Source organism: Podarcis melisellensis, assembly GCF_964234715.1.
Source record: "Podarcis melisellensis genome assembly, chromosome: 2".
NCBI classification, from domain to species: domain Eukaryota; kingdom Metazoa; phylum Chordata; class Lepidosauria; order Squamata; family Lacertidae; genus Podarcis; species Podarcis melisellensis.
Window position 1 is genome coordinate 34388009 of NC_138529.1, and position 24841 is coordinate 34412849.

General features: G+C 44.0%; 1 protein-coding gene across 1 annotated transcript; it reads left to right on the forward strand.

The window, feature by feature from the left end:
* The first annotated feature begins 6414 nt into the window (after nt 1–6414).
* GALR2 (galanin receptor 2) lies at nt 6415–10505 on the forward strand. The gene is made up of 2 exons (XM_081900923.1): nt 6415–7231; nt 8853–10505. The coding sequence occupies exons 1-2, from the start codon at nt 6852–6854 to the stop codon at nt 9631–9633; spliced, it is 1161 nt and encodes a 386-aa protein (XP_081757049.1). The 5' UTR covers nt 6415–6851; the 3' UTR covers nt 9634–10505.
* The last annotated feature ends 14336 nt before the right edge of the window (nt 10506–24841 follow it).

The following is a 24841-nucleotide window of genomic DNA, read 5'->3' on the forward strand; positions in this document are numbered from 1 at the left end:
TTAACATCAGCTCTGTTACAAATAAAATCAGAAGGAGCCAGCTGAACATGAATTGGGAGAAAGTTTCATAATCCACCATGGTTGCCAATTTAGGAAAAAAAACAGACAATGGAAGGGTTCCTGTACCTTTAACAGAGCACAATAGACAACAGTAAAAAAGGGTGTTTTCCAACCAGGGCCAGCTCATGACATTTTGCTGCCTGATGTGAAGGACAAAAGGGCAGCCTCCCCCAAGGTATATACAAAAGCCAACTGGACTGATAGTTGAATCTTACCCCATTACTGGTGAATGAACAATATCCTCCCTGTGCTTGAGGACTGCAGGCTAGCATTGGGGACACATGACACTCACAGGTCTGGCCACTCACCACACCTCAGCACCTGCTGCCTGAGGCAGGTGCCTCACTGCCTCATCATAGAGCCTGCCCTGTTTTCAACTTAGAGATGGTTTGAGTGAGAAAGCTGCAGATGTTAAATTTTCTGTTTGGCCTGCAACAACTAAAGGCATGGGAACCTGGCATGAAAAAGATCCCGCGGCAGCTGCCCCAAACCTGGCACACTTTGTTATTCCAGAGAGTTTCATACAGAGATGTCCTTTTAGAGCTCCATTATTCTCCAGCTGAACAGGCACCCCACAGATACAGTCTCACTGCTGTGCCGGCTTTAGCATGCTTACACAGTTCTGCAGAGTTCAAATGGCATTCTTGTGCCTAATATGCTTAACGCGCAACTCAAATGTGTGCAACACCAGGACACTGTAAAAAAAAACATTCTTGTGTTCCCCAGACTTTTGATAGCAAAGCCAATCATTTTTAATGGATTAAAATGGGAGACATGCTTCCCTGTTACACCCATAAAGGTTTATGTTTAGAGTACTGAAGTGCTGAGAGAGAGAGAGGAGAGGAGATCATGAGTTATAATGTCTGTAATAACATCTGCTTAGGACAGCATGGCACTGGTCATGGCTGATGGGAGCTGGAGTGCAGGGTCACAAGTCCCCTCCCTGCGCATGTGTTAAGCATACTTACTAGGCAGTTCTCTGGCTATGATTGTGGCCTTCCAGGGTCCTCCAGTGGACATTTCACTGCACAAAGATCTGGCTGGTGGTGAATAGGTTTCTCCCTTCAACCCCAAATGAAGGGGAAGGAGAGCTGGGCTCTGAGTATGCGTGTTCTGTTGACATGTGTTACTGGAGTGTAATTCCCCCTCGAAAGGAGCCTGCTGGATCAGACCAATGACCCATCTAGTCCAGCATTCTGTTCTCACAGTGGCCAAGCAGGCATCTGTGGGAAACCCTCAAGCACACTCTCCCCTCTTGCGGTTTCCAGCACCTGCTATTCAAAAGCATTACTACCTCCACCTGTGGGGGCACAGCATAGCCATCATGGCTAGTAGCCATTAGACCATGGATTTGTCTAATCCTTTTTTTAAAGCCATCTAAGTTGGTAGCCTAAATTGTCTCCTGTGGGAGTGAGTTCCATAGTTTAACTGTGTGCTAAGACCTTTGGGTTTTCTTTGTCAGTGAAACAGCCACATGTGGAGGGGGAAATTGGACTCTCCTTGGACTGTTCACAGGCTTCAACTTGTTCAATCCATTTTCATCATCTTTTCAGAATGTGAGTCTCTCAGCAGTAAATTAGATTTCTTCTCCAGACATATTTTTTAAAAATTGAATTGTCACGTTGACCTTATAGGAGGGTTTTACTCTGCCCAGTAAAATACATCACATTCATAACTGCTATTTTCGCTAATATATTTCCCATTTGCAGGTCTGTGCACACTGCATTTTAAAATGAGAGTGGCATCAAGGCGCACACATCCTTCCTTCTGCCCTGGGGGAAATGCACTTTAATATTAATAAAGAATTAATAAAATTCTGCAACAGCTCATTTCTCTTGTGTCACCTCTATTTCTGTGCAGCTCGCTTAAATCCACAAGGGCTTTTGTTGTGGCTCCTGAACACTTTCGACTTTTGTTTTGTTTTGTTTTTTGTAGTCCCTAATAGAAAAATGGATGCAGGCTGATTTTCTGCCTCCTGTGGATGTTTTCAAATATTCAGTGCCATATTGTGTGATGACAGGAATGAAAAGATTTCTTCCCACACGACCATTCCATTTCTGATTTTATATCTCAAGTTCCTAAAATGACCTTGTGCGATACCTGTTTTCAAAGGGCATGGTGGCTGAGATGCGTCCACTGTCCACTTGCTACGTTCAAAGAACAATAAGCTGGATGGGAACCTTAACTTCACAAAAACAGTGACTTGCTCAGAAGGTTTCATAGACAAAACAGGATCTGAACTAGTCTTCTACATTCAAGCAGTATATGCCCCTGTCCACTGCAACCCAATGGCTCTCAGCAGTTCAACAGCAGTCTACAACATGATGCGACCTGAAATATACTTGGAGTCCTATAGCGATTTCATGCTCTTTATTGCAGCTTGTAAAACAGTGATTGAATTGACCCCCAAACCTCAGGCTTTTATATACAGTGGTGCCTCTGGTTAAGTTCCGGAGGTCCGTTCTTAACCTGAAACTGTTCTTAACCTGAAGCACCACTTTAGCTAATGAGGCCTCCCTCTGCCGCTGCGCTGCCGGAGCACAATTTCTGTTCTCATCCTGAAGCAAAGTTCTTAACCCAAGGTACTATTTCTGGGTTAGCGGAGTCTGTAACCTGAAGCATCTGTAACCTGAAGCGTATGTAAGCTGAGGTACCACTGTACATTATTTACACAATGAGTCCCGTCTGATTTGCTGATTCTGCTTCCCTCCTGGAGTCGGATTGGTCTTTTCCTGCAGGCCAATCAGTTGTTGCATTCTATCATCGTACCAGCCTAATAGGCTGATTAACTTCCTCCTGGAGCCTGATTGGTCTTCTCCTGCAAGCCAATCAGTTGTTGCATTCTAGGATCCTACTCGCCTATTGTTCTAGGATCCAAGCTTAGTACATAACACCCTAACAACTTGGGACAGGTCTCCTATAGGAGCACTTGCAACCCTACAACCATACACCATAGTTGAGTTCATCTAGGACACCATCATTTATTAAGGGTGCTGAGAGTTTTTAGGAGACCTTTATACCCCCTCTGAGGGGTACAATTCCAAGAGTGGTTTTGTAGCCTTATTGGAGTTCAGCGATTGGGTCTGCGTTGCTCCCGGACAGGAGGAAGGAAGTCAAATGACACCGAGGGTTGGTTCAGAGAAAGAGTTCTTTATTTCTGCTCTCCAGAACAGCAGAAAGGCACCTGCGTGGTGTGTCCACAGCAAGCCCAAGGAAATGAGAAATTTCATGCAGTATATATATCCTCCAGGCACTCTCTCCCTCCTTCCCCAGGAATCCAACCATGTCAGCCTATACACGCAGGTTGACATCACATATGTTCCTGCTCCGGTATTCTTAACCATAAAAGGGAATTCCTTCCTGTACTTCTGACCATAAAAGGATATTCCTGTTCCTACTCTTATCTTGGAGCAAGAGGTCACCATCTCCAAGAACACACTCTGGCGCTGTTCCCGGACTAGGTCTGTGCATCAGCATGTAAGATAAGCCCTAGATATGTCATCCCTACTCGGCTGGAACAGCCAAGGCCATCCCTTGCCGTGACTGATAAAGGAGAGAGTTTGTTTATACAGCTGTGTCCTTGTTATGCATTTGCTCATCAGCTCAAGTTTTATGCATTTTAGAAATGCTAAGAAGAAAAAGGGGGGGGGTGAGTCAGTTTTAATCTGACTGCACAGAAACCCATTCCTTCAGTTTAACCATCGGTTCCTCTTCACAGGGAACTATGGGAATTGTAGTCAGGGTAGAGTGCAGAGGTGTCAATATCATTACTTTTTCTGATTGTTCCCAAGTTGTTGTATATGATGATGGGGTTCGTTCCAGATATATCCTTATTTTCATCACTCCCCACCAGCACCAGCACGAAGCCTGGCCCAAATCAAGGACTGTTTCAAAGTTGTTTGGGTAGGAGACAGCTCAGTACAGAAAAGCAGAAACATTCTTATTATCTCCTCATACACTCCATACTTGGTATTTTCTGTAATTTTCCATGTACTTCTTTTCTATTTCACAAAAATAATAAAAACAACAAAAACAGCTTGCAAGCCAGCATTAAGTATGTCTTTTTATTTGTGACAATTCAAGTGTGTGGCTGGCTGTAATAATTCTAAATTATCCCAGGATTCAGTTACAGTACCTTTTATTTTCTAGTTGTAATTGCCAGCAGCAAACCAGCGACAGACAATATAACAACCCAGACTTAATTGTTGTTGTTGTTGTTGTGTAGTTGTTTAGTCGTGTCTGACTCTTTGTGACCCCATGGATCAGAGCACGCCAGGCACTCCTGTCTTCCACTGCCTCCCGCAGCTTGGTCAAACTCATGCTGGTAGCTTCAAGAACGCTATCCAACCATCTCATCCTCTGTCGTCCCCTTCTCCTTGTGCCCAGTAGTGTCTGGCAAAGAAGAAAGCTTTTCAAACATATTTTGCTAACAACAACAACAAAATGAATGGATCTTCTCATATTTGAACTATTTTTCTTTTCTTTTCTGCTCTTCTGGAGTTGGCATCCATTTTGTGCTTGGCTACACTGCTGGTGGCAACCATTTTCTGACTGGTGCTGTCCATGCCTTTTCAAAATTCCCAAAATGCCCCTGGACCAAAAAAAGGTTGGAGGCTGCTCGTCTACAGATAGCCTCTCCCTTCTATTTCATGTCACAGATCTTGCTGGATTTGACCAATAAAGTGCTTATAGCCAAAATCATTACCACCCTTATTCCACAGAGTAGAGAGCACACCATATGGTATGCAAGTTAGCAGCTCTATATGGGACTTTGCTATTATTCTAATTTGGTGCTTTGGCATACAAAAAAATGGTGTGTTGTGCCTCAGTGGTGGAGCACTTAGTTTGCATGCAGAAAAGCCCCTGCCATTTCAATCTTTGCCATTTCCAGTTAAAGCTATTAGGTAGTAGGGGCTGGGAAATACGTTTTTTTCTGCCTGAGACCCTGGAGAGCAACGGCCAGTCAGCATTTCCTCATGATGTTATTATTTGCTCTGACAACTTTCTCATTAAATATGAATTTATGGAAACTATCAAAGAGAAAGGGGGCAGAATAATAATAATAATAATAATAATAATAATAATAATAATAATGTGGTGCTGCAAGGCTTTTAGTACAGAAACAATGAGAACAGAGAAATTTTAGGCAGCTCAAATACTCTTATCACTGGGGCTTCCCATTTTCTCTCTGTGTAGAGGATGCTGGTATTACTCATTCTGCCATCAACGAAGAAAGAAGCAAATCATATTTTACAGTCGCTCAGCCTGGGAACACCATGGGATTTGGAAGAACTGGAGGAAGATGAACTTATGGATGTACTCAGTGCAGGAGACTGGGAGACAGTTTCTTCTAAGAAATATAAACATTGCTTTGGAAAAATTGGAGAAGAGCCCAGAAACATCAGGTCATTATGTTCACATTCTTCCTCCACACACAAGAAATGATATGATGTTTTATTAGCACTGTTCCTCATCAGTCTAAGCATGATCTTTATTAAATTCTAAATCCTCAACAGTAAGCGTTCTGGAAGGGAGTTCCCAAGGGTCATCTAGTCCAACCCCGTGCAATTCAGGAATCCATGACAGATGTTCACCCAACCTCTGCTTATAATCTTCAAATAAAGGAGGGTCTACCACCTTCATTCTACTGAAGAAGAGAAGAAGAGTTTGGATTTGATATCCCGCTTTATCACTACCCTAAGGAGTCTCAAAGCGGCTAACATTCTCCTTTCCCTTCCTCCCCCACAACAAACACTCTGTGAGGTGAGTGGGGCTGAGAGACTTCAGAGAAGTGTGACTGGCCCAAGGTCACCCAGCAGCTGCAGGTGGAGGAGCGGAGATGTGAACCCGGTTCCCCAGATTACAAGTCTACCACTACACCACACTGGCTGGGACTCATGCCTACAGCATTCTGTATTCTGGACTGCAGATTCTCCACTGCTGACGGTGATTCGCATGAGCACGGTGGCACATTTTTCAGCCGCTACACTCAGCAGAGATATGTGTAAATATCTGAGCCGGCTGCATGTGGTAGCTGTTAATGTGTGCACCACTAGCTCTTACATATCTTGGAAGATTCTGCCCCTTCCCTGATGCACCAACGAAGGGTTGAACAACAGTTCATCCCTTTGCAGTAAGAAGTTATCAGCAAAGGAATGACAATTTATTTATCACTAAAGCAATCCTTCCGTTCTTCCAAAAGCACATGGGCAAGCCCCAGACTTCCAAACACTCTGAATGTTCAGTGTGTGTAGTATGTATGTGGGGAGGGGTCTGTGTTTCCATAGATACCATTTCCTTTTATTTTAGCTGTTTGTCTCCCTGGAAACAAGAGGCAGGCTTGCCTATATTAGTCCCCCAAGCATAGCATGGATTCAGAACGCACTGAGCGCTATATTAAAACGCCCATAAAAGCGCAACTGGCAAGAAGTTTAGTCCTTCAGCTTCGCACACCTACAAGAGTGGCTGCCAGCGAGGGCTTCCCTTCAGAGAAAAGGCAGCTGTCTGAAAGGCACTCCAGCGCCATACAAAGTCGGAATCTGTTTGCTGTGAAAGGAAATAAACTTGGAGCTTTAACGGTACCGTTTTTAAAAAAACTTGATGGCAGGCAGAAGTCCAGCATCTGTGAATGGATCTTGGGCTGAGCTGAAGGACTGCAAAGAGGAGAGTCGCTATGTAAAATATCTGCTATGATGGAAACAATTTCTTAGAAGAAAAGTTGACTTCCAAACAGAAGCCATCTGTCTCCTCCTGGCTAAGCCTTTCTCCATCGTCTCCTCCTTAATCAGGGCATGCAACTTGCTTCCAAGATGAACAGAACATTGCCCCAGCTAAACTCTTCAGGAAGCAGCGAGAGCAGCTGTTGGCATCTGGTGTCTATCCTCATTCCTCTAGCGTATTCTCTGATTTTCCTGGTAGGCACGGTGGGCAACTCTCTGGTGCTGGCAGTGCTGCTGAGGAACAGGCAAGTCAACAACACCACCAACCTCTTCATCCTCAATCTGGGAGTGGCCGACCTGTGCTTTATAGTCTTCTGCGTGCCCTTCCAGGCCACCATCTACACCCTGGATGACTGGATCTTTGGGCCACTCATGTGCAAAGCAGTCCACTTCTTCATCTACCTGACCATGTATGCCAGCAGCTTCACCCTCACAACTGTATCCCTAGACAGGTGAGCAAGCAGTTGGGGAGCCAGGGTGGGGGGAGAGGAGTTTGGACTTTTAGAGTCACTATAGAGTATCAATATCTTCGCAGCTACTAACAATTCCCTGCCTCCCACTTCCTTGCATGCATGTAAAACTTTGTTTCGTAACTTTCTGACTGTTCCCTCAATATACTTAGTGTTTTTCAAATCCAGGACAATGGATCCCAAAAGGAAACATTTGTCTAAACAAAGGAGGGCCCCCAGAATAACAGCATCACAAGGGCCATCTTGTCTATGCCCTTACATCAATAATTCCCTTCAAACAAATTATCCCAATACTATACAGACCATAGTGTGCCCCTAAACAGAGTCAGGTAGATTGTGAGATTTGGCATTCTTTTATTTCACATGTCAACACATGTCCAAAGGCTTCCTGACTCTTTTTGTTGAGGTAACCTGTCCTAAAATTTATCTCCAGTATTTGCACCCAAATATTGGGTGTAACTCCAAATATATGCAGTCGGTGTTCTTACAATGACAAAAGTAAATGAAATTTTTAATATGAGAATCTATATTGTTCATATGGTTTTGGTTAAAAAAAAAGAAGAAAATTGTAATGTGAAAGCATTTTGTTGCTGGTGAAGTTATGTTGTAAATTGAAAATAAAAAAATAAGGGTGGGGGGGGGGGTAAATAAGGGTTTCTCTGAAATAACTACTTCCAGGCTGCTCGAAGAGCATATTTTTTGGGGAACCTCAACGTACCCTAGCTGCTTGGTAAGTGCAGCTGTATATTATATGATTATGAAAACCTGTTAGTCACATTCATATATGAAATAATATCCTGTGTTACAGGTATGTGCATATGGTGAAGTTAGAAGGAAATGAAATGCAGAGGGTGGAGGAAGAGAAATACAAAAAATAAAAAATAAAGACACCGAATTACTTTATTAATATTGACTATGTAAAAAAAAAGTTCTTGATATTACAGACTGAATTGGGACACTGGGTGGTATGTAGCTAAGTTTTACTCAAAGTAGACCCATTGATATTAATGAACATGATTGAGTTAGGTCCCTTAATTTCAGTGGGTCTACTCTTAGCAAAACTAGCTGAATACTAAGGTGAATTTTTACAATTTGTTTTTTTAAAAATAAAAATTGCATTCCACGTTAATTGGCTCTCCAGTGCCAGAGCTATCAACAACAACTTTGAGTGTTGCAATTATCACCATCTGTACTATTCTACATTTCATTTTCCCACAATCTATCCACACACACACACACACACACACACACACATACATACACACACAAAACACTTCATGCATCCGACAAAGTGGTAATTTGTCAACAGAAACTTAAGGCATAATAAATTTGCTAGTCTTTAAGGTGCCACAAGACTCTTTGTTGTTTTCACATATTGAGTTAAGGAGCTCGATTGTATGATAGTGGACTCTGGTGCTGCCATTTCATCACAGGGAGAAACTTCTCCAACATTCAAGATATTATTTTGGCTATTGCATTTACCGTCATAACCACGCCCTGTAACTTTGGTTTCTTCCCACATACAGTATTTACTAGATTTGATTTAAATGCTGCTACCACCTCAGCATCGTGACCTTCTCTTGCTTTACTTTTGCCTTCCTAGGTATCTGGCCATAAGGTACCCTTTGCATTCAAGAGAACTGCGAACCCCCAGGAATGCCCTCACCGCCATTTGTCTCATTTGGGGCCTTTCCTTCATCTTCTCCGGACCTTACATCAGTTACTACCAGGAGTTTCAGGTGGCCAATGTTACCGTCTGCCATCCCATCTGGAAAGTCTCTCAGCGCAAAGTTATGGACCTCTGCACTTTTGTCTTCAGCTATGTCATTCCTGTGCTGATTCTGAGCCTCACCTATGTGAGGACCATCCGTTACCTCTGGACATCGGTGGACCCCATTAAAGACATGTCTGATTCCAAGAAGGGTAAGCGCAAGGTCACGCGGATGATCATCATTGTGGCTGTTCTCTTCTGCCTTTGCTGGCTGCCCCATCACTTGGTCATCCTCTGCTTTTGGTTTGGCTACTTCCCACTGAACAACGCAACCTACGTGCTCAGAATCCTCTCCCACCTGATTTCATACGCCAACTCATGTGTCAACCCCATCGTCTACGCTCTGGTATCCAAACATTTCCGTAAGGGATTCAAGAAGATCTTCAGTTGCCTCTTGCACAAAAGAGTGACCAACAAGGTTCATGTGGCACAGGTGACTCACACAGTGAGCATCTTGGAAGCGGATCTGACAGAGGTGATACACGTCAGTGAGCCCACGCATGCCAGGGCCTCCAGCTGCTGTCAAATCCCCATCCAGACATGGGGTGAGGCAGAGCAGCTGAGTCGCCAAGAGAGAGTCACCAACCCTTTCATCACTTTCAATGTCACTTAGAAAAGTGCCTTTTCTCTAGGCTCTAACCAAAGGATGAATTCCTTGGCAACTGAAGGATGTATGGTTTTAAGAACAAAAGATAGTGGCTGAAAACTCAAGAACCAGCAGATGGCTCCAGCCAACGATATTTGATTGTTCATCGCTCCCTTCTCCACCAGAAGCCACCGCACTATCAGAGACTCAGCAAGGCAAAGCTCACAGTATACTGAGCATGAAGTAGTGCTACATGCAGAGAACAGCACTGGAAGGTGTCTTCATTTCATTTTGCACATTTTTAAAGTGGCTTCAGTTATTGGTTTGTTTTCATTGTTGTGCATTTTGTGTTCTCATTTTGTATTTTTATGCTGTGAACTGCCCTGTGATCTTCGGAGGAAGGGCATTATACAAATTTGATAAGTAAATAAATGAATTCAAATAAAACTCGGTTGAAGAGATTAGCTGATCAAGCAATTATTGTACTGGGAATCTGGGCTCACCAGTGTATTACAGGGGCCTGGGGAATGGGGTTCTATAGCCTAAAGGAAGAAGAGAAGGATTACTACATCAGAAAATGAGACTGGCTGCTTGATTGTGTCAAGGACTTTGGACTTTGAGTAGGAAACCTCTGGAATCTGTTACAAGGGTAAACCATGATCTCTCTGTGCTCAAGTCACAAAGCCCCCTTCAGGAGCAGTAGAGTTTAGTCCCTTCACTGCCAGCAAATATGAACCTTATAAAGTCTGTCTGTCTGTCTGTCTGTCCCTCCCTTTCTCTCTCTCTCTATCTGTGTGTGTGTGTGTGTGTGTAAGTGTACATACTGTACGTACTACAGATTCTAACTTCCATCCTTCAGTGTAGAGATGAGAAATCTGTGGTCCCTGATCAGGGCTTTCCCCCCCCCAGCCAGTACTCACCGGAACTGAGTTCTGATACCTCTCAGGTGGCCATTCTAAAAGAACAAGGGAAGTGTTCATGGTAAGTTCTGGCACCTCTTTTTCTAGAAAAATAGCACTGCTCTAGATGATGTTGCATTTCAGTTCCCATCAACCCCAGGCAACATGGCTAATGGCCGGAGAAGATGGGAGCTGGAGTCCAGGAACATGTGGAGAGCCACAGGTTCCCCATCTCTGATCTTGGGCCCCCAGAGTGGGCCGTACACTCTCCAGATCTAGATTTGAGTCCAACAACTCATGGTTCCAACGGGCTTTGATGGGTTGTGAATAAAGTTCATGGTGGGTTTAGGAATCTTAAGTCTTATGCTTAGTTTTTCTGTCCAAAGAATCACATTATTCTGTCCATAAAACTTATTTGTACTGCATTGTATCTTCATTGCTTATGCTTCAATCTGTGCATACGTAATGTGAGAATAGGCCCAACTGAACTCATTGGGAGTTATTTCTGAGTAAACATGCATTTGATTGCACTCTTAATCACACAAGTTTAGACCTAAAAATAAATTCTTGTATCTCACAATATTCCCCCTACTCACTGCCAAAACAACAGTATCCAGTCAATAGGTTTGCCAATTTGTTTCTTTGATTTGCTTTCCTAGAGCAGATTATTTTCTTCATAGGACCCACTTCTGTTATCATGCCTGCAATAAATCAATCAACTTACGATGGTAGAAACAGAAACAATAATGATGTATAGCAGATGCTTTCTGTCTGTATAATAAAAGATTACCAGTGTGTGTTATTTCTTTGCTGAAATTGTGTGTACAGTCAATTTCATTCATCCAAAATAGTTCAGAAAATTTGTAAGGCATTTTAATAATCTGAAGACCATAAAATGAGGACCCTACCTAATGTTTAATGTATATGATGCAAAACAAGGGTGTTTTTCTATGGCATATACAGTACCACAGTGCAATCCCACAGTGTTTAGGAATGAGCATTTACTGGGGGCAAAGTCCATGTTTTTACATCTTGGTTATAGCAAAATAGGACAGTACGTCAAGTTGGACTTGAGATGCTAAGAGAGAGGAAACGCTTTAAAGTCAACTTTATTATTCTGATTGCTTGTGCAATGTAGTTAGTGTATAGATAAGTTTTTTATCTCTAGGGAACATTGCACACACAAAACTACGGCCATGGGTTACAGGAAATTTCCATGTATTATATGTACAAATAATACAAATTGCAGATCTTACAAGGAGGCCATTGGGCCATAGGCGCCGACTCCATGGGGCTTGAGGGGGCCCGAGCCCCCTCAAAAATTCGTTTGGGGGGGCTCCGCCCCCCCAATAATCTCCGGCGCCCCTCCAGCAGAGCGCCATCGCCGCCCCTCCCCCAGCCCAAAATGCACAGGGAGGGGCGGGCTGCATGCCTCCTGCCCTCCCTCCCGAGCAAAAGCTCCACCCAATTTCCTTTGGAGCTGATTAATAGGCGCAGCACGCTCTCCCCTATTCGCTCACGAGGAGGCGGCGCCACTTTATTTGCATATTCATGAGCTTATTTATTCTTCATGAGCTTTCCCGGGCCCCCCCAATATTTTTTTATAAGTCCGCGTCCCTGCATTGGGCCATGGCTGGTGGATATATTTTGCTTTCACCCTGATGCTATTTGTGCAATTTTCAGCACAAAGTAATTTTCTGTATAGCTTGGACCTGATGTGAACGGAAATCTCAGCAGCGAGAGCTGTTTGTTGAATTTTGTCAAGAAAAGCTAGGTCAGTGGCTGAGGTCCTCTTTTGTGTTCCATCTCTTCCAGATAGATAGGTACTGATTATTCTGAATGAATCCTTTCTAACCCCTTACTTGAATAGGTCATGCACTGTTGGTATCTGATTGATGGCAGTTGATATGGATAATGCACACAGCTCTGAGTATGATATTCTATAAGGAAACTTAATCAAACCACTATTGTGGATTCCAGCAGAAAGTCCTCAAAAAGTATTTGTGCAACATTATTTTTCAGTTCAAGCTCCATGGAGCCGCCTTCTTCTTCATCATCATCATCATCTCCTTCTCCATCTCCTCCTCCTCTTCCTCCTCCTCTTCCTCTTCTTTTTGTTACTGGAGACACAGGTAAAGGTAAAGGGACCCCTGACCATTAGGTCCAGTCATGGCTGACTCTGGGGTTGTGGTACTCATCTTTCTTTATTGGCATAGGGAGCCAGCTTACAGCTTCCGGGTCATGTAGCCAGCATGACTAAGCTGCTTCTGGCGAACCAGAGCAGCGCACAGAAACACCGTTTACCTTCCCCTATTTATCTACTTGCACTTTGACATGCTTTCAAACTGCTAGGTGGGCGGGAGCAGGAACCGAGCAACAGGAGCTCACCCCGTCTTGGGGATTCGAACCGCCGACCTTCTGATCGGCAAGTCCTAGGCTCTGTGGTTTAACCCACAGCGCCACCCGCGTCCCAAATTGGAGACATACCAAATTTAAAACAAGCGAACAATCCCAGAATGCAGAATATATATGGACTAGTAGATTAGCAAAGTCTCTCATCTACACTCCACAAACCCCCTTGGTCCTCACCTTTTGGATCCTACCTCCTCTTCTGAGGTTCTTGGAAACTTTTGTCTGACCATGTCAGCAAATCTCCATTAAACCTTATTGTATCCAGAACTGGTTGTTCCTACGTCAAGGTCTGCAATACTCCCTATCAATAATCTCTATATTTAGTCTAACAATTCTTCTGGCATGAATCATGCACGGTAACTGTATAAACACATCCTTTATATATATATCTTTATTTACCTCCCTGGTCCAAATGTTCTACAGTAGAGGGATATATTTAATACGCATCTCATCCTTCTTCAGTTCCTTCTCATGCCGTCTCTTCATCTTTTTCAAGTCCTCTGGCTGATTGACAGGTTTCTCTCTAATGTTTCTAGCTAAGGGTTAATGTTTCTGAAAGAGGAGACATTGTGGCATGTGGTTAGCTGCTTATCTTAGCTTGGTTCCACTACTGGAGGAGGAGTGAAAGGAGAAGCAAGATTTCCATTGCTAAATTGTGCACATGAGCAGAAGGTGGGAGGAGCTGAAGAAAAACCAACCTTGACCACCACAGTAATTTACAGCCTGTGATATATGCTACTGAATACTGACTTCATAACTTAGCAACGAATCTACTATCTGGGTGGAATAAAACTGCAGCCATACCACCCACTCCCAAACTGATTTTCAGCAGGTGATGTAGGACTCTCTCCTGGTTCAAAATAAATGTGTTCTTCACAGACGGAGCTGCCCCAATACATTTTGGTTTCTAAGGCGAAGACAAAGATGGCACCTCCCCTCATCATATGTATAAAAGCTGACCAAACTGACAGCTGAGGCTTACTTCAACATGGAACAACATCTCCATTACAAATGAGGGCAGCAGACTACCTTCAGGGTGGTCCAGTGAGGTACAGTAGCATGAATCAGTCCACTCCCTACCCCTCAGCATTTGTTGCCTGCCTCACTCTGCCTCATGATAGAGCTGGCCCTCTTGAGAGAAGCACATATCCTCACCCAACTCATTTGGGAGTGAGTGTGGTGTGGTGTAGTGGTTAAGAGTGATAGACTCGTAATCTGGTGAACCGGGTTCGCGTCTCCGCTCCTCCACATGCAGCTGCTGGGTGACCTTGGGCCAGTCACACTTCTCTGAAGTCTCTCAGCCCCACTCACCTCACAGAGTGTTTGTTGTGGGGGAGGAAGGGAAAGGAGAATGTTAGCCACTTTGAGACTCCTTAGGGTAGTGATAAAGCGGGATATCAAATCCAGACTCCTCCTCCTCCTCCCCTTCATCCTCTTCTTCTTCTTCCTACAATGGAGGTAGGTTCAAGGAGAACTAAAGGAAGGAAGCTATTGAAATTCACAAGAAAACTAACAAATGACTATTCATACACTGGGAACTGAAGCATGTGCATAAGGAGTTGTGCAGTGAAAGTCACTTAAATCAGAGTTCAGGAGACTGATTCTAGAAACAGAGGTGAGTGGAAAAACCAAGAATAAAATATAAAATACTGATAGACACAAAAGATAGAGGAGGTTTCTCCCTGCTAGATATGAGATTATATTATGAAGCATTTTCTCCATTGCCTTCTTTTTGCTATTTAAAAAGGTAAAGGTAAAGGTACCCCTGCCCGTATGGGCCAGTCTTGACAGACTCTAGGGTTGTGCACTCATCTCACTCAAGAGGCCAGGGGCCAGCGCTGTCCGAAGACACTTCCGGGTCACGTGGCCAGCGTGACAAGCTGCATCTGGCGAGCCAGCACAGCACACGGAATGCCGTTTACCTTCCCACTGGTAAGCGGTCCCTATTTATCTACTTGCACCCGGAGGTGCATTCGAACTGCTAGGTTGGCAGGCGCTGGGACCGAACGACAGGAGCGCACCCTGCCGCAGGGATTCAAACCGCCGACCATGCGATCGGCAAGTCCTAGGCACTGAGGTTTTACCCACAGCGCCACCCGCGTCCCTATTTGGCAGATTATAAAAGCAGGCATTATGCAAGGCCCACTATTCAATTCCCTTGAGGACGCATCTGAGGAACTTACACACATAAAAGTAGATAGTGTTACATGTCAAGCTGCCCCTGCAATTCTGATGAGCACCCGCAGCTAAAATGGTCATCTTAACTCCATCTAGCAATTAGGCCACTCAGGGCCACTTCAAAAGAAACTAACACCCCCCCCCCCAATTTCGTCAAGTACCATGAAGCAAAAATCTCAAGTCTCTCAGAAATGTTCTCTACAAGTAATCTTTCATTAGATTCCCTTGCTGCTGATTTTTTTAAAAAACAAAATGGAAACTCATCAGCTCTCCAGAGAGGTGGGACAACCAGCCACTGCTCATTTTCACCAGTTGTACAATTTTACTTCACTATAGCTGCATACAGTGGATGCTCGGGTTGCGAACGTGATCCGTGCAGGAAGCACGTCCGCAACCTGCAGCGCCCACAATCCGCAGCACCGCGTCTGCGCATGCGCGGCTCGCGATTCAGCACTTCTGCACATGCGTAAAGTGCGATTTAGTGCTTCTGCACATGCGCAAGCGCCAAAACCCAGAAGTAATCTGTTCCGGTACTTCCAGGTTCAACACGGTGCATAAACCAAAATTGCACAACCCAAAGTGTCTGTAACCTGAGGTATGACTGTATTTTTCAAATTATTTATTGGCTAGCATTAGCTGTGGGGTTGGGGAGGAAATTAGGAAGCAGGGAAAAAAGAAAACTCCAGACTCCAAACCATTTGGCCTGGTCTGAAAGGGACAAAGCTGGTTTAAAACTGAATAGGCAATAAATCGTGTATTCAGATACACACCCATATTTGGTTGGCCGATCTGGATTCTGAAGAAAAGAACATATCATAAGTTGGAGGCTTTGTTTTGCACTCATCGCTGCCACCAGGGAATGAAAGTTGGAAAGGTACCTTGAAAAACAGGATAAGTGTGACAAAGGAAAACTCCGAGTCAACTTTGCTCTTCAAATAATGCAAGATTTTGACAATCAAATGCATTTGTGGCCATTCTGGGCCACAGAATAGGACTGAATGGCTCGGAAGGAGTGATGAAGTGTGGTGCAAATTATATGTCAGTCACACATTAGTCCCTAGACATTGCTAAATCAACTCATTGGGGGGGGGGCAATGTGAGGAAGACACAGCCTTTCAGTTTGTTTGACTTGCTGCCTTCTTGTACATTGATTTTGATTTTCTGTAACCTGTGGCATCTACACAATTAGCAGTGCAGAATAAGTTTAGTCTATTATCATGCATAACATTATTCCAATAAGTCCCTTTTTCATAAAAAGGCTTATACTTCAGATTTCGTTTCTTCTTTTACGGTCTAGCATACCAGTTTAGGAACTCACAAAAGGAAAGTAATTATGACTGCATGAAATGAATTCATGATTTCTGTTAGCATGTTATTGTTATTTGTCTGATGATGTATATAATCCCCCTATCCCCCCAAAACATCCCAAACTTCTGTCTATTTGTGTCAGAACATTATTGAATTCAGCTTTGGCGATTCAGATGTTTTGGCTTAAGTGCTCATAAATCAGCACATTTACAGACCCTAGGGCTTGCTGATCAGAAGGTTGACAGTTCGAATCCCCGCAACGAGGTGAGCTCCCATTGCTCGGTCCCAGCGCCTGCCCACCTAGCAGTTCGAAAGCACGTCAAGTGCAAGTAGATAAACAGGTACCACTCTGGCAGGAAGGTAAACGGCGTTTCCATGTGCTGCTCTGGTTCGCCAGAAGCAGCTTAGTCATGCTGGCCACATGACCCGGAAGCTGTCTGCGGACAAACTCCGGCTCCTCAGCCTATAGAGCGAGATGAGCGCCGCAACCCCAGAGTTGTCCATGACTGGACCTAACGGTCAGGGGTCCCTTTACCTTCAAACCATCAACACACCAGTCTTAATTTAAACATACAAACTGATATATACACTATCCAAATATGCAGACAGGTATCCACACAAAATTGGCATTTGTAAAAAAAAAATGTTCGATTGTAGCAAAAGTGGGGAGGTCCTCAAATCATTGTGTAATAGATGGTGGGTGCTTATCCTCTGGACGTCAAGTACAAGTCTCTTGGCAACCGTAAAGGCTTGTGAGAAAGGTCATAATGACCCACACTTTGAACTGGACCTGGAAAGCAACAACTCAGAAGCCAGTGAAGCGTTTTCAAAAAAAGGAGTCAATATGCTTCCAACACCTAGATCCCAGTAAACAATTTGGCTGCCACATACAAGAAGTTCTTACAAGCTTCAGAAAGTTCAGAAGCAGCCTCAGAAAACCGCTAGAGTTCAGGTGGCAACACGAAAGCTAGTCATTTTCTCCTTCTGCACTTGTACATGAAAAATTCACGCCAGGACTGAGACAAAATTTGAGAAACTTAATTAGTTTGATCCCTGAAGCCTGGCAGAGGCAAGGGAGTCGTAGGTGGGTTGTGACTTCATGGGAGACACAGCGATTTGGAGGCTAGTTTGGGATTTCAAAAGATCATGCCTGGCAGGTCCAAGAGCCCAGTGGCTGCAACCTGGAAGGCAAAAGTGTTGATTAACGTTTCCCGAGCTCCAAATGAAAAGGAATCAAAGGAAGCCAATAGAAAAGGATGTGGCAAATTGCTGATGAGCTGTTCTGCACTGATTCTTAGTATCCAAGGAAACAGCTTGAGGCTGCTAGCTCCAAGGCAGAATCTATAAGGATATTCTGAGTTAATTTGTCCTTTCATTGCTTTGTTGCCATCTCCTGTCCTCTCTCCACCACCCATTAACAGAGACACCCTCTTGTTCCTAACTGCACAGACACACCACTTTTGCATTGCCATTCTCTCTCTCACTTCCAGTCTTGCCTCCATTTAAGCCCATCTATAACCAGACATTTTGTAGTTAGGGGGACTTACGGAAATCATTGCAGAACAGCCAGGACATGAAAACAGGTTGCCAGGTAGACTTAAAGTTACTCATCTGCCTTAAATACAAATCTTGTAACATTTAAAGCAAGAGTCTAGTGCTAGTGTCAGTCATCCCAGAGCCTTTGCACTCATTTGTCAGAGCAAATTTACACCTTAATGAGCAATTGGGTAGAGTCTTGCCTGCTTGCTTTCTCTTATATATCTCCATGAAAAAGAGACTAGAGAGGCTTACTTTCTTCCACCCCCTCCCAATGAATCATGAAAATTCAGAGAGGGAGCCTAGAACAGCCCTGTGGGGACTCTCCCACAATAGGTCTCCCAGGCCTATGCTCCTGGCCTACTTGCAATGCCTTAAATAAAGGGCAACGTTTTCTTAAAGAAAGAAAAAGGATAATCAGTGACTGCTCAGTCAGGGAAACAACATGCTATTGCCAAAAATCAGGACATTTTCAGTTCTGTTCTTTTATGGAGTTTTGGACCTATTTAGATTATAGGTTCCAGGATCCAAAACTACATCATCAACCATTAGCACTGGTTGGCAGGCATAAAGTATTCTGAATATCTTGCCAGAACAGTCTGGACATCATTAGCATCATTTACATAAAAATGAAACATTTGCCGAACCTTAAGAAACCTTGTCTTTCTTAGTTTGTTCCCAGCTCAACTGTATTTTATACGCTGGTTTCTCCATAAATATTAAAAAACCGCACCTGGTTGTACCAAGCCTCTTTGTTGATTCCCTCTAGATGTTTCCAGTTTTTAAGAACCAGCGATTCGTGCTGCAGCTAGGAGATGCAGAATCAGTTCTTTTATAATGGTGACACTCTTCATTCAGCCCTTCCTGTGCCCCTGGAAAGGGAACAGATGGGGTCTGTATAATGGCCTGCTCAGTAATTAGCTGAATTTTGACACAGATCATATCCCAGAACTCTGATACTGATGGGCGGGTCCCACCATGTAGAAGTATGTGTCCTTACTAGGTTTCCTGCACCAATATTGCGGGGAAAGATTTGACTTTATATATGGAAGTTTAATTGGAGTGAAATGCCATCTAAATGCCATTTAAGTGTAGTTCCTTTTATTAGGGCAGAGGTTGAGCATAATGAGGCTCTTCACTGAATTTTACTCCAGCTTGCTGAGTTATTAAGCTTATACTGTAAATCATCCTCCAAAGACAGCTGAAAAGCAGTCAAATTGCCAATGTCTAGTGCTTATTATTTTATAGGTGACACTTGACCTCTGGCATTGGGGCCAAAAGAAATAATGATATGCTCAAAACTCTTAGTTGCCTGCTTATCAATAACTAATTTGGCTGTAAAAGATCCCGTTGGCCAAAGCTGTCATTACCTGATGAGGCCACTACTACAGTCTAAAGATGGAGGACTGAGTTTGATTATGATTGATGAATCTGGTTGGCTCTGTGACATCCCTGGGGGATTTTCTTGAAGATTTAGCTGGTGGCCCTCGTCTCCACATGGGATGAGGGGATGAGACAGCACAACCTCTCCCCTTGCAGCTGTATAACTTTGGCAGATGTCTCTTGGGTATTCATAGATGCTGAAGGGAATGAAGTGATGAGGTTGACCATTAGAGCAGAAAACTCTCAATGAATACAGTGGGAAAGCAATTGACATTAACTTCAGTGCCCAGAGTATCTATGATCATCCTTTACTTGTTGCAGCCTGCTGCAAATAGCACAGAATATTCCACTGTTAAAAACCTTTGGATAACACCACCCAAACACTTTGGAAACTTTGCTGTCTCTCTCCCTTGGGTATTACTAAAAAGCATTATTATGGTAAGAACTCTATAAATTAGCAGCAAAAAAGAGGGGGGCTGCTTGCCGCTGCACTCAAAAACCACCTACATCTGAGATGCTTTTAACAACAAATATACCTACATTAATCTCACTATTCCAGCAGCAAAACTGACACATCACACATTACCACGGCTGTTCAGGTGGAGGTTAATGCTTTTGCTTTCTGTTTTCTGTGTTTATTCCATAGTTGCACAAAATATTTGTGAAATTATTTAGGCACTGCTCCTCTGAAGCCGTGGAATGTGGTGGCCACCTGGACTTATAGAATCTACATTTCTTTCCCTGTCCCCACCAAAAATCAACGTTAGAGTTCCATGTTGGAATCTGTATGCCAAATATTCTGTGGATGCATGCAAATCAGGGCCATCCATTACATTTCCAGAACTGAGATGTCCAATGTTGAAAAGATAGACTGGTGGATTCTAAAGCTTTGCCCAGTCTTGGTCCCAACCAGGGCTGGGAAACCTTTTGTGACGGAAAAGTTGGTTCCACAAGTATTTCATTTTACTTTTATCTCCTGCCAGCAAATGGTTAAAGAACGGCAGCCTCTGATTGGCTGAGGTTCCAGGGGGGAGAGTTTAAAAGGAGAGGCTTTGGAAGGAGAGAGTTAGGTTGGTTTTGAGTTGTGGTTGTGGAGGGTGTTGGAATAGAGGTTGGAGAGCTTGGGAGTTAGGTTAGGAGATAGGTTGAAATATACAGAGTGCTGAGGAGGGAGAGTTGGTTCAGGAGAAAACATTCACGCCGAGTGTACAGAGAAGGACTGAGTGTAGTGTCCTGCAGGAATAATAGGACCAGATCTTGCTGGGAGACTGAGGGAGAGACAGGAGCAGTAGCTGGAAAAGGATCAGTCTACTTCGGTAGAGTCTGGAGGGGAGAGACTCTTCTGAGGAAGGAAAAGACTCCCAAAACCCAGTTAAGGAAGGTGGGTTGTGAGCCCTTAAGACTATTACTGAAAGTTACCTCAGGAGTTGGAAAGTGCTGCCTCAGAAAGGGACCAAACTAAAAAAGCTGAAACCTGTGTGAAACGAATTCAGCAAACTAGCATATTGATTCTGAAGTAACCTAAGTTTCTCCACTTGTATTACAATACAGTAATACCTTGACAAACGTCTGCTTCATCTAGCGTCCATTCTGGCAAATGTCCTGGGCAAACCCAGAAGTACCAGAACGGGTTAATTCTGGGTTTGCCGCTTGCTCATGCGCAGAAGCACAAACCACTCCATGTGCGTGCGCAGACACTGTGCTTTGCCCTGCATCCTTTTCAGCTAGTGGCTGGGGCTCCAGAAGGGATCCCGGCCACAAAACAAGGGATGACTGTACCTTGTTTTAAAATAAACCTTTATTGTTATTTTAAAAACACCCGCTTGAGACTCCAGCTTATTGGTTATTTCCCTCCCAAAATCCCCCACTAGATTCTCTGGGATAGTTAGCATTTGTTTTAAGGGTTGTTCAGTGAGGTGGGGGCAATATATGTAAGAGAGAGTGGGCAAGTTGGCGCGAGCGGTAACTGAGGCGTCAGGCCCATCGCACCTTTGGCCCTCCAGCTGCAGCTGAACTACTGCTCCCATCATCATTGGCCATACTGGTTAGGGCTAATGGGAGTTGGAGTCCAACATCATCTGGAGGGCACCAGGTTCTCCAGCCCTGCCATTGGGCAAGGTGGCAAGCAAATTGGTTGTCACAGCACCCAGGACAGCTCCTCACGAATCCCATATGACAAGTTCACTGATTGGGGGAAGGAAGAAGAAGAAGAGTTTGGATTTGATATCCCGCCTTTCACTCCCTTTAAGGAGTCTCAAAGCGGCTAACATTCTCCTTTCCCTTCCTCCCCCACAACAAACACTCTGTGAGGTGAGTGGGGCTGAGAGACTTCAAAGAAGTGTGACTAGCCCAAGGTCACCCAGCAGCTGCATGTGGAGGAGCGGAGACGCGAACCCGGTTCACCAGATTATGAGTCCACCGCTCTTAACCACTACACCACACTGGAAGCAATGCCTCTCTCTACAGAGGACTCGGAGCTTGTTAATCCAGAACAAATAACATTGCCTTCCGTTGAGTGGGTATTGCTGTTTCAAAAGGGTCTGAAGAAATAGCTGCAAAGCCCTTTTTCAAATGCATTTTGTGCTAATTAAATGTGAAATCATTCCCTTCTCTTCTTTTATATCCCAGCACACCGAAGAGTGGGCTGGAGGGAAGGGGGAGCGGAAAAGCCAAGCAAATTCAGCAAGCAACATGTAAGGAAAGGAGGTATTCATGTGCAGAAAAGAGAAATAAATGAAATGCATAAGTAAATCTATAAGCTAGGGCATAGTTTATCACACTGTTTTATTGTGAAATAAAGAATTTTACAATAAAGCAGTCTAATTGTGCTTACAAAAAAGCAATGTTCCGCTGTCTCTAATTACTATCTATTGCTTAGCATACTTTCTCATCTGCCATTCATTGTTACCAAGCCCAACATGAGTTACAACATAAAAGACGCAACATGAAAATACAACACAGCAAGAGCAGATAAAACCCCCTTACAGGCATGAATATACTCAAAAAACAATATTTTTAAATAAAGTTTTATTAATTATTTTCACAATACAATAAAAGTCACACCAACTCACACGAAGGATAACAAAAAAGAAAAGAAAAGAAGAAATATTTTTTTAAATACAAGATTCTCTCTTACAAGTATAACCCAACTTTTGTCCCATACAGAAAAAGATGTCGTCCCCCCCAGCTCTCACCTGGAAGCATCCCTTTCTTCTTTCAGCCTCTCACCCTGGGAGATCTCCCCTCCCTTGTCTCTCACACAAGGTCCTTCAAACGGCCCACCACCTTCATATGCGTGCAATTCTTACCCAAATACAACAATAAATACTATTAAGGGAAATAATAATAGGAGAGAGAGAGAGAGAGAGAGAGATAAGAATAATAACAAAGATGAAGAAAGAGATTAAAATGACTTCCAACTATCCATCCATCAGTTGTGCCAGGAAACATTCCTCATAATAGTTCAATGTCCAATCCCAAATAATATCCATTTATTCCTCCCTCTGCTGATGTTTTCCCAATGTTCAACCCAGGAAGCACAGAGTCATTCCTTTCCCTTTCCATCCAAGAAATCCAAGAGAGATTCTCCAATTACAATTATGAGTAAGAGTCAGTCATAGAATTCCTCCAGTCCAACCTCACAACTTGACTTCCAGATTAAATACAACAATCCTTCCATTTCCTGTCACCCTAGCTTTCCGCTGTTATCTTTAAGATAGATTTACATTCTACCAATCCTTGTATTTCCCAATCCTTTTTTTCAGGAGTATTTCAGGTGACATGGTTGCCTTTTCTTCTGAGATCATTCCAAATCTTGCACAGGGCTCACCTTCCATGGCATTAAAGTTTCTATGGTCTCCTGCCACTGAGAAGCATTCAGCAATCAGATACAACCCAGGAAGCCACTTTGCAGCAATGTTCTCCTGAAGCGCTTGCCTGGCTCGCTTTTATTGAAGGCTGCTGTTTACTTAGTAACCCCACTGTTTTGCAGAACCATCCATCTTGTTGATGTAAATCGGAAAGAAAGAGTTGATAGGCCTCAAAAGCCAACACTGTGGTAGCAACTGCTGTGGTGAGATAAGCCATGATAACAGGCATTTGCTGACGCTTCAGGAGTGATGGCGACTGACTGTTAAGGGATGAATATAATCTTAGGATTATAGCAATGGAAGGGACTTCAAAGGGCATCTAGCACAATCCTGTGCAAGTGAAGGAAGCATACTGAAACAACATTGATGGCAAGTGTTCATCTAGCCTTGCCTAAGAGCTGCTAATGATGGAGAGTTCGTTACCTTCCAAAGTAGTCTGTCCACCGTCAGAACAGTTTGTACTTCCAGGAAGTTCTTCCTAACATTGTCTCAGGCCACATCTGTACCTTACATTTAAAGCAGTATCATACCACTTTAACTGTGATGGCTTCTCCCAAAGGATCTTGGTTCCCATTTGCTTGGCAATCTCTTTACATACTTGGTGGTGGCAGTTTCTTGTGAGATGTTCACATGAACACGGTGCCTTTAAAGCACATGACTTCCCACAAAGAATCCTGGGACCTGTGGTTTACTCCTCACAGGGCAACAATTTCCAATACCCTCAATTCCCATCACAATTCCCAGGATTCTTTGGGGGTAAGTCATGTGCTTTAAAGGTATGGTATTTGTTTCTAACAAGGGACGCAGGTGGCACTGTGGGTTAAAGCCTCAGCGCCTAGGACTTGCCGATCGAAAGGTCGGCGGTTCGAATCCCTGCGGTGGGGTGCGCTCCCGCTGCTCGGTCCTAGCGCCTGCCAACCTAGCAGTTCGAAAGCACCTCCGGGTGCAAGTAGATAAATAGGGACTGCTTACCAGCGGGAAGGTAAACGGCGTTTCCGTGTGCGGCTCTGGCTTGCCAGAGCAGCGATGTCACGCTGGCCACGTGACCCGGAAGTGTCTCCGGACAGCGCTGGCCCCTGGCCTCTTAAGTGAGATGGGCGCACAACCCCAGAGTCTGGCAAGACTGGCCCGTACGGGCAGGGGTACCTTTACCTTTACTTTTTATTTGTTTCTAACCAAGAGGAAAGGTTGTCCAATGGTAAGTTATTGAGCTGGCCTTGGTTGTGCTTCTAATTCCTGCATCAGTGCAAGTTGAGCCCTGTTCCCTTGAGGGACACCACACGCCCGCAGCTCTGGGCTGTTCCCTAGCTGGGTGAGAGTGTAGATATGCCCTTGGGCACTTTCCTTCACACAGAAATCAGCTTCAGACAAATAACTGATTATGAATCCAAAGTATAGCGTTGTCAGGCACTTAAAGAATGTAACAGCTGACACTGGGGAAAACCACGACGCTTCTCTGCCTCTTCCACATCTCCATCTTTCAAGGGAAATGGGTGTGTTCTGCAAGGCTAAGCATCTTTCTAGCGCAAACAGCCTTACCTAATGGTGTGAAGCAAGAGGAACAACAGGCACCAGGTGCCTCAAAGCAAAAACCATAATGCAGCTCAGTGACCTGCCACCAGAGCTCTTTCCTGCTGCTTAATGGCCAAT

Excerpts from the sequence above, each read along its gene's own strand:
- GALR2 (XM_081900923.1), top strand. The coding sequence starts at position 6,852 with ATGCAACTTGCTTCCAAGATGAACAGAACATTGCCCCAGCTAAACTCT. Across the intron at positions 7,232-8,852 it reads ACAACTGTATCCCTAGACAG|GTATCTGGCCATAAGGTACC; the intron begins GTGAGCAAGCAG and ends TTGCCTTCCTAG.